The 13872-nt window shown below is 40.4% G+C and overlaps 1 protein-coding gene across 5 annotated transcripts in view; it reads right to left on the bottom strand.

Moving 5' to 3' along the window:
* LOC110154791 (pre-B-cell leukemia transcription factor 1-like) overlaps positions 1–13872 on the bottom strand; it is a 150696-nt gene that overhangs the window by 20503 nt on the left and 116321 nt on the right. For all 5 annotated transcript variants that reach the window (XM_055165074.1, XM_055165073.1, XM_055165075.1 and 2 more), the window contains exons 3-4: positions 9693–9940; positions 7604–7794 (exon numbers count right to left, since the gene is read on the bottom strand). In XM_055165074.1, coding sequence (XP_055021049.1) covers positions 7604–7794; positions 9693–9940 — 439 coding nt within the window. The remainder of the gene's footprint in view (positions 1–7603; positions 7795–9692; positions 9941–13872) is intronic.

Raw genomic sequence — 13872 nt, 5'->3', positions numbered from 1 at the left:
ACGATACGATATCACGATACTTCAATTATTGTTACATCTCTATAATTTATTAAAATATACCACAAAATACTCTTGGCGATATATTGATACAGCACTCCACAATATCAATACTGTGTCATCCATTAATCAATATGATACATCAATATTTCTGCACACTCGTACTGTTACCGTGCTATTTGGGGCCTTTACAGTGAAATGTTCTTGAACGATCAATTCTTGACTCAACTTTTTTGTCAAAATCAAAATACACGTTTATATTAATAACGAACGACACGGGACACGTTTTTGTTGCTCCTGTCAGGTGAAGTTGACAGGTGAAGTTGACAGGTGGCAGGTCTTCAGAGAGCGCTCCTTAAGCTGGCAGGGACTGTGGGTCTGAACCTTGGAGCAGATTTGTACAAAACCCTGTGCGTGTCTTTATGTAAATGTTCACAGCATGGGGCAAGAAACAGCAGAGGAGGCAAGTGCATTCATCTGCTCCCCCACTCCCTCCCTCCTTCACTCTCTCTCTCTTCTGCTTTCCATCCTACTTTTTCTTTCTCACTTTCCCCCCGCTCCTCTAATCATTTAGCTCCCCCTTTTACGTCTTCCTCTCTCTCGTCGCACTCACGCTTACGTTCTTTCCTCCTCTCCTCCCTCCCCTTCTTTCTCTCCATCTGACTCCATTGCTTTCTCTCCTCCCTCTCTCCTCCTCTTTGTCTTTCTTTTTCATTCTCCTCCTTTTTCAGTCTTCTTTTCTCCTCCCTCACTCTCTCACCGTTGCTTTCTCTCTCTCTCACACTCTCTCCTTCTCTCACCATCTCTCCTTCTCTCTCACTCACCCTCTCCTCTTTCCCTCTCTCACTGTCTTCTCTCTTTCCTCTTTCCTCTACTCTCTCCCTCCTTCACACTCCTCCTGCTCGCTCTGTCTCCTTTCATCTCCTATTTCTCCCTCCATCTCCTTTCTACTGCCTTTCATTTTTTCCCCTCTCTCTCTCTCCCTCCCGCTCTTTCCCTCGCCCCCTTTTGTCTCTACCACTGTCTCTCCTCTTTCTCTCTCTCTTTCACTCCCTCCCTCTCTCTCTTTCTATCACTGTCTCTCCTCTTTCTCTCTCTCTTTCACTCCCTCCCTCTCTCTCTTTCTATCACTGTCTCTCCTCTTTCTCTCTCTCTTTCACTCCCTCCCTCTCTCTCTTTCTATCACTGTCTCTCGTCTTACTCTCTCCCTCTCACTCCATTGCGTTCTCTCTCTCCCTCCTCTTTCCCTCGCTCCTTTCTTTCTCTCTCTGACTGCCTCATTCCATTGCTTCCTCTCTTTCCTTCTCTCCCTCCCTCTTTCTCTTTGTAGCACTCTCTCCTCTTACTCTCTTCCTCCTCTTTCTTTCACTCCTTTCTTTCTCCCTCTGACTGCCTCTCCTCTTTCTTTCTCACTCGTGCTTTATCTCTTTCTCCTCCCTTCCACCCTCTCCCACCTCTCTGCTTCTCCCTGTCTAATCCCTTTCTCCTCTTCTCTCTCTCCAGCTGACTCCATTGCTTTCTCTCCTCTCTCTCCCTTCCAGTGTTCCCTCTCTCCTCCCCCTTGTCTTTCTTTTTCAATCTCCTCCTTCTCCAGTCTCCTTTTCTCCTCCCTCACTCTCTCGCCATTGCTTTCTTTCTCTCTCTCCTTCTCTCACCCTCTCTCCTTCTCTCTCACATCTCTCACCATCTCTGCTTCTCTCTCCTCTTTCCCTTTCTCACTGTCTTCTCTCTCTCATCCCCTTCCTTCTCTGGTCCTTCCTCCAATCTTGCTCCCTCCCTCACACTTCTCCTGCTCGCCCTGTCTCCTTCCGTCCCTTATTTTCCTTTTTACTCCTTTATTTTTCCTCTCTTTCTCTCCCTACCTCCCCCTCTCTCCTTTTCCCCTTTTTCTCTCTACCACTGTCTCTCCCTCTCACTTTCTCTTACCGCTTTCTCTCTTTCCATCTCTTCCTCCCCCCCCTTTCTCTTTCTATCCTGTCTCTCCTCTTTCTCTTTTTTCTCTCTCCCTCTCACTCCATTGCTTTCTCTCCCCCCTCTTTCCCTTGCCCCTTTCTCTTTCTGTGTGCCTCTCCTCTTTCTTTCTCACTCCGTTGCTTTATCTCTTTCTCCTCCCTTCCACCCTCTCCCTCCTCTGTGCTTCTCCCTGTCTAATCCCTTTCTCCCCTTCTCTCTCTCCCTCTGACTCCATTGCTTCCTCTATCTCCTTCTCTCCCTCCCTCCCTCTTTCTCTTACTCCATTGCTTTCTCTCCCTCCTCTTTCCCTCTTCCCTTTCTCTTTCTGTGTGCCTCTCCTCTTTCTTTCTCCTCCCTTCCACCCTCTCCCTCCTCTCTGCTTCTCCCTGCCTAATCCCTTTTCCTCCTTCTTTCTTTTTCTCTCTCTTGTTGTCTCTCCTCTCGCTCACTCCTTTGCTCCCCCCCCCACACACCCCTTTCTCTCTCCTCCTTCTCCCCTCTCATTCTCCTCCCTCCCTCGCTCCGTCTCTCTCATTACGGCAGAACAGATAGGGGGCTTTGTACAGCAGAGCACGCCTCATTTAAATGTTATGCCTTCCACTCGGAGTGAGATTTATCCTTGAGAGAAATGTATGCTAATCCGCAGCTACCATCAAAAAGAACAACCCATTACATTAAAGGAGAGGAAGAGACACAGGAAGCTCCCATTCGACTCTGTTTCGGAACAAGTCTGACCCCATAACCAACGCTACACTAGTCCTGGTTAAGTTCAATGCATATTTTCATCAAATTTAGGCCTAATTAATCCAGATTTTTAGTTTTACATCATGCTGACCTTGCTTCATTTTAGTATATGACACAATATACAACAAGAGATTAAAGAGGGGGTATACTCCAGTCTTGATAGTACTGCTTATCGTAAGTAGGGTTTGAATATTACCAGGGAGAGATCGCTAGATTACTCAAACATGCACGGACGACATCTAAAACCACTTCAGGCATGTTTTTGAGGAGCATAACCAAAACAAAGTCAAAGAAAAGATGCCGGTGCCAGGTTATAGCAGTCAAATAGTGAAAAGGAGGGCCAAGTGTGAGGAGAGACATTCAGCCAATAGTCAGTGCTGGTATTTAGAAGTGTTGTAGTATTCGAGAGTGGTTTTGGTCTCGAGACCGGCCTCGAGACAGTTTTTTTGCGGTCTTGGTCTCGTCTCAGACTCAATTGTGTTAGGATGCTGTCTTGTTTCAGTCTTGAAAGCGCTTGGACTCGGTCTTGTCTCGGGCTTGAAGGCGCATGGACTCGGTCTTGTCTCGGGCTTGAAGGCGCATGGACTCAGTCTTGTCTCGGGCTTGAAGGCACATGGACTCGGTCTTGTCTCAGTCTCAAGGGCTGACATGCAACGAGTGATAAAATGGAGATAGAGTTATAAAAACGTTGATATATATGTGCCAAAATAACTGTAAAATACAAATAAATGTTGAAAATTGGTTGAAAAAGATGGTCTTGATTTGGTCTCGATGAGCCGTGATCTTGGTCTTGTCTCAGTCTCGGCCTTCAGAGGTCTTGGTCTTGTCCTGGTCTTAGGACCCTGTGGTCTTGGACAGGTCTTGGTCTCAATTAGTGCGGCTTGACTACAACACAAGTATTTGCCCGTCTTCAGTCTTGGTTTACGTGTAGTTTTGTCTCCGAAAATTCATATTCTATCTTGTTTAATTCATAATTTTTTCTGCATATAGCTGAATCAAACTTTCTGTTTGATTAAATTTTGTCTTACTAAAATCTAAAAAAAACCCCACTGAAAATAGATTTCTTGAACATAAAAAACACAAACTCTTAATAAGTGCTATAACACTCAAAAAATGACCAAATCTCAATTAAAATGTGATTAATTGTTGAGTGACCAGATTTTCAAAATCAAAAACTGGGACATCACCCGGTTTGGAATTGTTGGAAATAATAAAATTGTGAAACAAGCACGTTAAGAAAAAATGTCGGCCCATTCATGACTAACATGTGAGTCAGTGTAGTCACATTTTCTTTGTATTCATTTTTAAGCAGCTTTTCTGTATTTTATGTAAACAAATGACAATTTATGCCTCTCTTTACTGTTGAGAGGGATCCAATTGGTCAAAAATATAGACACCTGGGATATTTGGTGTATAAAACTGGGACAAATCACTGGTTTTGTATAAATTTGCTGGGACAGGGGACACAGGGCTCAAAACTGGGACTGTCCTGGGTAAATAGGGACATCTGGTCACCCTATCACCGACAATTAGCAATGACCAAATCTCAATTTCAATGTGATTAATAACTGCATAGCCCTACATGGTTATATTTTGTATTTTTGTCACTTATTTCATGACAAAGTACACACAAACCTCTTACTGACAAATGCTGTTGTGTTCTATATACTGTATAGGAATAACCCCCTCACACACAGTGGTATATTATATATTATAGAGCAGCGTGTGTCGGGGCATGTTGACAGCAGAGGCTCTCATTCATATGGTGATGAGTGGACATGTTGGTACCCCACATGTTATTTACTACACAACGTGAATGAAGCGCGTGTGACTGTGGAATGGAGATTATAACAACGCGCTACAGGGACAAATACGGGCCAATTCAAACTACAGTGTATTAAGGAAAAAAGCTGGTTCTATATTACGGCTTGAAGATAGTAATGTTAGCGAGCAATATCAGCAAGCAATAATAGTGACTGATAATAGTTAGCAATATTAGCGAGCAATATTAGTAAACAATATTAGCAAGTTATTATACTAGCAAGCAATATTAGCAAATTATATTAGTGGGCGATATTAGCAAGCAATAACAGCACGCGATTTTAGCAAGCGATAATAGGGAGCGATAGTAGCAAGTGATATTATACTAGCAAGCAATATTAGCAAGCAATAACCGCGAGTGATATTAGCAAGTAATAATAGCAAGCAATTTTAGTAAGCAATAATAGGTAGCAATATTAGCGAGTTAAATTATACTAGCGAGCAATATTAACAAATTATATTAGTGAGCGATATTAGCAAGCGATAATAGTGAACGATTTTAGCAAGTGATATTATACTAGCGAGCAATATTAGCAAGCGATATTAGCAAGCAATATTGGCGAGCAATAATAGTAAGCAATTTTAGCAAGTTAAATTATACTAGCGAGCAATATTAACTAATTATATTAGCGAGCGATATTAGCAACTGATATTAGCAAGCTATTTTAGCAAGCGATAATAGTAAACGATAATAGTGAGCAATATTAGCAAGCAATATTAGCGAGCAATAATAGCAAGCAATTTTAGGAACCGAAAATAGTGAGTGATATTAGCAAGTAGGGATGGGCATTCGGTGAAATTTTCTTCATCGATTATTGATTAATCATTAACGTTTTTATATTAAAATTATCATCATTATTATTACTATCTGCACTACTAATCTGCATAAATAAATTCAACTTTATGACATATAAACTGTAACGATTCTAGAGCTACATCTATCCGTTTTAGATTATAATGTGTTTAATTCAGTTTTGCGCAACTCTCACAGAAACAAAACTTCAAACCGCATCGGTCATTTGCATAAACTCAGCAAAGATAAAACTACAGCTCTTGTGTCGCTGATGCGGTCAATTTCTGTCGGATTAAAAGACAAGACTCAGTGGAATACAGGTTAGTGTGACCATATTTGCGTTTGTCAAAACCAGGACACCGTACGGGGGGTGGGAGGTGGAGCCTCATCATCGACATTGCGCGACTCTCACCTGGCAAAACTTTTTCCCACTGGACACCGAAACATATGTGCTGCTTTGTACACTGTGCACATGGACTCCCACTTGTCCCGAACGGAAAGCGTGGACTTTCTTGTACAAATCATCGTTGCACATCGTTCGCATTTGCACTTCAGTACGTTGCAGACTGACCGACTGTGTCTCGCTCCTTCTGAGTGCAGAGAGCTACATGTACGGACCCCTGTTTGGTCACGCTACATACAGCAACCTACATTCGGTTTGTCGATTAAAATGAACGTAATCAGCGACATTAGTGAGTGACATTACCAAGTAATAATAGTGAGCAATATTAGCGAGTGAGATTATACTAGCGAGCAATATTAGCAAGCAATAATAGTGAGCAATAATAGCAAGCAGTAATAGCGAATGATAATAGTGAGTAATATTAGCAAGTGATATTAGACTTAGACAAACTTTACTGATACAAGGGAAATTGCTTGGACACATGAGCTCACATGTCACAATATATTATAATAAAAAAGAGAAAAAATGTGTGAACAATATTCATAGGTCATCAGGATCTTACTGAGATGGGTACACATTTACACACATTTTAATATTTTAAGTAAATTATGGTTAAAAAAACAACATACACATATATTGTGCATTATCATACATATTGAAACCAGCATGTGCAATCGGTTTTCTTTAATAATAAATAATAATGCATTTGTCTTAGCTCATAGTGTTTTTCCATGTGCTCAGAGACACTTTGGAATTTTGTGCATTATTCATTCACTTCAAACTCAGTGGTACTAAGCTGCTTCTTCCAACTACCACTAACACAAACATACAGCACATCCACGGGTGAAGTGTCAAGAACCGGATATTCCCAGTGGTCTCCCATCCAAATACCAACAAGGCCAAGCCCCGCTTAGCTTCTGAGATCTGACGAGATAACTTGGCACTAACAAGGTAATATGTTTTGATGGCAACTGTAGTGCTGGATCTTTATTCTCTGCATTTAATTTCAATTCATTTGTTTGAATAACATATTTTTGTTGAAAAGATGCCACAGCACCAGCCTGATTCATCAGCTGGTTTCACTTTGTGGAAACTGTCTGACCTCGCAGCATTAGAATTCATTTGCTCTACAGTAGGTGAGTACTTTTTTAAAAATTTAACCAATCGCTGCTATTTAGTCATGACATATGCAATGCGCTGCTAACGGGGCTAAATTATATATTAATCTTTTCCCAAATCCCGTAGAAAGAAGGGCAATAATGTTTTTCCCCTTTGATAAAATTCACCAAACATTCTCTTTGTTCCGGCTTTAAATCCTTGATCTCGGGAATCGCTGCCAACACAGAATATATGGCTCTTCGCTGATTGGCTGGTGCCCTGACTCGCACTTCCGGGGTTCTTGCAAACCGTCTAGTGTATTCTGATTCCTGACCTAGTCGCTGGAGAAAAATGAAATTAAGCGAAAGCACTAGGCTGTCAAATGAAAGCAGTTCAAAAATAAAAGCCTTAGAAGTATTTGTTTTCAGTATTTCTTGCCAGTGTATACATATTTTAGATTTATGCATGTTTTATTGTGTGATTGACCAACAATAAGCCATATTTTTAGCCACTCACAACACTGAGGGCTCTTTTCACCCGCTCCAAAACTCCTTCACTCTGTTAATATCAGGCAAGCACTACAAGTTCCAAGTACAAATCATGAATTCCAAATGCCATTGCCTCTCTGAATAAAGGCCACATAGCTGTTGACTTTTATTATGATGTGTTTTTAACTGTGTTTTTATATGAAGCTTATGTCGTCTTTCCCTCATGACTCAGGTGACGTTTGTCTATTCTGTTGCCATGTTGACAGCAGCTCCCTCCCTCTCTTGCCTGTGATGGAGCGCACATACCTGGCGTCGAGGAAGCGTGAGCGCAGGATCATGACGGCCTCACACGTGCTCTGCTTCAGCTGCATCTGGATGGAGCTGAACTTCCTGTGGATGATGCCCACCATGCGCTCGATCTCTTTGGGCGAGATGGGACGTGTGCGAGACTGCTCCCTCAGCAGGTTCATCACGTGGGTGGTGAACTCGTTACACGCCTAGAAAATGGAAAAAAGAACAACGCAAAATATGTCATAAGAATAAACAAAGAAATTACAAAAATATACGTAGATTTTACTTTATTGCAGTTAATCCAAATGATGAACTTGAACTTGGTCTTCTGTGCATACCAGTGAGTACTTTTGGACATCTTGGCATGTTTTGTAACTTTAAAAGTGCACTGTGTAACTCTTCACGTATGGGGTCTGCGACAAGCTAGTTTCCATGGAGATATTGTTACTTTGCTTGAAAGGTTTCACAGTATGGCATTAAACTCATCTATGTTGCAGTTATTCAATTACAGGTGTTTCACTGCTCAAAAATACTATGGAAAACATGCATTCCCACAGATCTGAGGCATTGTGGCCTTGTCTCTGTGGAAATAAATACGTTTAATGCCATACTGTGGGACATTCTAGAGAAAGCAATAATATCTCCATGAAGACAAGCAAGTGGCGGACCATCCACCTGAATGTTACACAGTGCATCTTTAAAAATATATATTTCTATGCAGTAGGGTTGTGCAAAAAAACAAACAAAACTTAATTGATACTAACTAGTACACTAAAATCACATAAATAAAATCAAGTTGGACCTTCCCTGAAAAGTTTAATGTTGATCTATATCAGGACTAGCATTAAACAACCCACATGGTAATATACAAAACTATTATATTGTGTTAAAAATGACATAAAAATTGGTATTGTGGTCGGTATCAAGCTTTTTTAACAGTGACAACAGCATTATGCAGTGAAAAACACTGTAGCCAGCAGCAGGCCTAAGCATTTTACATAAGGCTAAAAACAACAGCTGCGAGCTAAACAGTTTGTGAAGAGAATCAGAGCACTAGAATAGTGAGTCAGCCACTGTCGGTGAAGAGTATGGACTTTAACAACACTGCACACTGTGGAGAAAGCCACTTTATAACTAGTGGAGCAGAGCATTTTGAAAAGCATTACACAACATGGTTAACATGAGTCGAGTTTAAAGGACTCAGAACAAATAGACATTTAAAGATGCTGTGTAGCTGTTACAATACTAAAATTTTGACTTTGAACAGGGAACGGCTCACTATTGGAATCAATACCATGCCTGATTCATCAGCCGGTTTCACTTTGTAGAAACCGTCTGACCTTGCAGTGTTAGAATTCATTCGCTCGACGGTAGATGGGTACTTTTTTTATTTAACCAATCGCTGCTATTTGGTCGTGACGTATGTAATGCGGCGCTAACGGGGCTAACTGGTATATAAAGCTTTTCCCAAATCCCGTAGGAAGAAGGGCAATAACATCTTTCCATATGATGAAATTCACCAAACATTCTCTTTATTCTGGCTGTAAATCCTTGATCTCGGGACTCGTTGATAACACTCAATATATGACTCTTCTTCGCTGAATGGCTGGTACCTGAACTTGCACTTCCGGGGTTTTTGCGAAGCGTTTATTGTATTTTGATTCCTGACCTAGTCGTTGGAGAGAAATTAAATTGAGTGGAGGCACTAGGTGGCACCAGCCTGGCTAATTGATACCACAATGATACAAAAATAACAGATTTGTGGAAAATAGAATGTTATTTTCAACATTTATATAATAGTATTTTTTATTACAAGATGGTCTTTGTTAGGATTAAGAGCAAGACCCCCCCAAAACTACTCAAGAATGCTAAAATTTCAATCTATTTATGCACTTTTATAGTATCAATACTTGTTCAAATGAGTATCTAGTTGTAGTATTGATTAGTGTTTATGGGTAATGGAAACTCTACTGTGGACCAAAGTGAAGAGTAGACCACTTTGACTAGACCAGTTTACATCTGAACAAGAATATCCCTGGTATAATTATGTCAACCATTTTGTTTTGTATTGTTATTTATAGTGACATACTTGTTTGCTGCTCACCTGCTCGTACTTCTCCAGCTCGGTGTGGTAGATCTGTCTGATCTGGGACAGCTTGGCCCTGTAGTCCGAGTGCTCCGCTGAGTTGTCCGCTCCGGGGCCCCCCCCAGAGGCCGCTGCTGCTGCCGCTGCCGCCGCAGATCCCCCGCCCTTCTCCGGCCCTGACACCCCCTCGGCCAGCAGCATGTTGTCCAGACGCATGAGCTGAGGGTCTGGGGGCTCCTCCTCCTGGGCTCCACGGATACTCAGAACTGTAAGGAGAAAGAGAAGAGGGAGAGAGGTTAAGGGTGAGGAACAAGATGTCTGACAAAGCTGACAAACGCAGTGGAGCTATAGGGAGAGTGTGTAGCTGCAGAAGAAAATATAGATCTGATCGGAGCTGAACTTGTTCATTGTATTCCAATGCCAGAGGTGTTTATTTCAAAAGCAAAAAATTAAAATTCGGGTTGAGCAAGAGCAATTAATGGAGAGATCTAGAGCCAATCAGTCAAATGTCAGTAAAAGCATGTGGTCTGGTTACCTGGCACACCAGAACCACACGCTTTGAGAAAAATTTACAAAGACGAGTGTGTGAGAAATCATACTGTATCTCCCTAATTGACAGACAGATTAACCAATCAGAGATACTGTTTGGGTAAAAACAAACATGGCGGCTAAATTAAAAGAGGGAAATAACCATCACAGAGGTCTGAGAAACAGCGTGGATTTCTGCAGAATCATTCATCGAAGCACCAGACTCATATTTAAGTTCTTTATTTTGTTGTAAATGATTTAAGAGGAGAGTTTCCGCATTTGAGAGACACATGATCCAAATTAGCAGCTGTGATGTGGCACAGTTCAGACTTGGGACGGATTTGACAATTTTTTTTTAGGTCTAAAGGTGCATTATGTAACTTTTGATTCTGGTCATTCACCTTCTTGTTCCACAGTATGATACTGAACTGCTCTACTTTACATTTATTCAATTATATGTGGGTTTATAGGTGAAAAATACCTAGAAAAACAGGCATTCTGACTGTGAGCGGGGTCACCTCCCCACAGATCTGGCCTGTACCTTGGTCTGGTTTGGTCTACATGATGATAGAAAAGTTTAACACCACACTGTGAAACATTCCAGACAAAGCAAAACCATCTCTACAGAGAAAAGTTACACAATGCACCTTAAGGTCTGTCTTATTTATGTTCAAGAAAGGTATATTGAAATCCATTTTTATTAGTTTTCAGTAAGACAAAATAAAACTGAAGAGAAAAAAATGAGAAAAAGAAACATGATTAATTTGATCTAATTTCAGCCCTACCAAATACATATTAAAATAACAAAATCTCAGTGATAGTGAACATCAAATCCAATACACTTTACTTGACACGTTTGATAAACAAGACAGATATCTGAAATCCAGTGATGCAAATTCATATTAACAGTTACTCATTTATTACTTCACCCGTCGCAAAACCTTTGTGAAAGATTCTCACAATAATAATAATTTAAAACGTTGGAAATTCTGATAACATTTCTCAGAGAAAGATAAAGTTCACTGAGCCACCATTTCAGAACCAAAACACTCTTTTAAACTAAATAAGATGAATTCATTTAAAACACATACTAAAAAATAAATAGAGCAAAACAGACTTAGGTTTTTAAAGTTACTGTAGCATTTTAAACTCAATCTTTTACAAAAACTCAACACAAACGACTCGATGTTACTCCGTCTTCCACTAGAGGTCTCCCTTGCCATTCTTTGCAGCACAACTCTCGCTCGCTTCCATTTTCTGAAGTAAAACTATTCAAAAGGAGGACATCCATTTCAATACGACTTACTTACAGTACTTAACATTTTATTAAAGTGAAGATATAAAGTAGTTTTTCATAATATGTCAATCATTGTCTATGGGGTTTGTTGTGTTGACTGAACTGACCACATGCAGTTTAGAAACACTAGTCAGAGAGAGGCTGTTAATTTGGAGACAATGGTATGTTTTTGGTGCATTACCCCCAGCGTGCAGCCAGGGTCTATGGGGGGTCTACGGGCCGATCGAGGAGGAGGGGGGGTACAGGGGTGAGAAAGAGGCCTGCTGTCCTGCCTGGCTCTGGCCCAGCGTGGAGGGTTAGCGGAGTGGAAATGCAAATCCAGAGGGTGTGGGCGAGAGGGAGAGGTCAAAGGGCATGGCCACAGGAGCGCTGGGAGGTAGAGGGGAGCGGTGCATGATGGGAGGTGGTACTGCACAAAGAGAAATGGGTGCATAATGTGAAGGTTTGATTCTTAGACCAAGATTAAAACTGATTAAAAAAATATAGCTGTCCTGTGAGGCCTACAAAACAAGATTCTCCTATCAAGCAATTTTATTTATTTCAAAATCGAATACAGTTATAAAGTATATACTGTAATAATAGTTGTTATGCAATATTTAAATGTCCTATTTCTTTTAAATTATGGCAACTAAACTGACATTTTAAAAGTATTAGAAGCAAAAATATTAGTTTTACTTAGAGACATTTTGCCATAAACAATACACCAGACATGTCAAACTCAGGCCTGGGGGCCAAATTTGGCCGGCAATATAATTATATTTGGCCCACGAGATTATATCAAATATGTATTAAAGCTGGCCCGCCCGCTACAGATAGGCTATAGAGACATTATGTATTTAAAATGTTGTTACTATTTTATATTTTGCTTGTTCTGGATTCAGTGTTTAAGCAAAACTATATTAAACATTTATTTTAATAAGAAAAGGTTTAAAGTTACATATCTCAAAAGAAGAGAAAACATGCAGATGTTGATTAAATTTTTCAATAAATATTCAGTTTGGCCCACGACTTAGTCCCAGTTTTTAATTTTGGCCCACTGTGAATTTGAGTTTGACACCCCTGCAATGCATAATTTTGTACTTTGTAACAAAAAAGCACAAAACTTTCTTTCTCTTTTTTTTTGTAAATTCAAAACAACTTGGTAAAAGCTATATCGCGGCATCTCTATCCATCTAAACTATCGGACGACAGATATGTAAACGGGTACACATGTTTTTAAATTACTCAGGAAATGTAAAATTGTCACATTCTTGGATATTGATCTGCTCTTTTCACCATTTCACAAACACCACCGCACACAGACCTACACGTAGCACACACACAGACAGACTCTCACACGTCTCTCACCTCGTCACTGTTAAACCCCGAGCCCTGACCCCATCAGACCTGCCCCCCCACGCAGTCAAGTGTCCCGCGCAGCCTGTCCGATTTGGTTATTGTAACACACACGAGAGCCCCTCCCCTCCACCTCTGCCTCCACGTCTCCCTTCACTCCTCCACACGCTAACACACGGCATGACAAGGTAAGCGCTGCAGCCACCTCATAAATACACAAGGAAAGGAGCTGCGAAAACCCCAACCTCCACAGCTTTATCCCACAGAGGCGCGTTTTCACCTTGTAACGTAGCCGTGCACTTTATAGTTTTAACATGCATGAGGTCATTTCTTTGGTTAAAAAGTAGAAAAAAAGATTACGATTTGTTTAAAAATGCATATGGAGAGTTTATTTTTATTGAATTTATTCGCTATACCATACCAAACATTACAAAATAACAAATACAAGATAAAAAAAAAAGACATAAAAATAGCATATATGGTATCTTTGCAAAGTGGTAACAAAAAAAAAATTACAGTTTGCTTTAATGAAAATGTTATTCTCTCCATTATTAATTTGAACCAACCACCTATATTTGGAGGATAAGATTTGGTCTAGTTGAGAGCCATAAGATATTTGGCAACATGCCGAAATTAAACAATTAATAAATAAAAAAGGCAAAAAGGCAAAACAAAAATACAAAATACAAAAAACAGCAAACCACAAGTTGCCTCTTTTAAGTTGTTCTTCTATATAGGTAACTTAAAAATTGTGTAAAGAAAAATGATTGTCACAGTGTGGTATTAAACCTTTCTATCTTCATGGAAACTAAACCAGACCATGTTACAGGTCAGATCTGTGGAAAGGCGACCCTGCTCACAGTCAAAATACCACCTGTAATATAAGCAGGGCTGGGTATCATGAAGAAGTTGCCGATACCTTGATACATAAGCCACGATACGATACAGTGCACTTTCTATTCGATACGATATATTTCAAATTGCTTTGATACAGTTCAGTAAAAATAAAGCCTAAATCTTAAAAGCTGCGGTACTTAA

This window comes from Boleophthalmus pectinirostris, unplaced genomic scaffold, assembly GCF_026225935.1.
Source record: "Boleophthalmus pectinirostris isolate CB_2022bp ecotype Guang Dong unplaced genomic scaffold, ASM2622593v1 HiC_scaffold_7, whole genome shotgun sequence".
Classification (NCBI taxonomy): Eukaryota; Metazoa; Chordata; class Actinopteri; order Gobiiformes; family Gobiidae; genus Boleophthalmus; species Boleophthalmus pectinirostris.
This window is presented reverse-complemented; position numbering and strand designations above follow the sequence as displayed.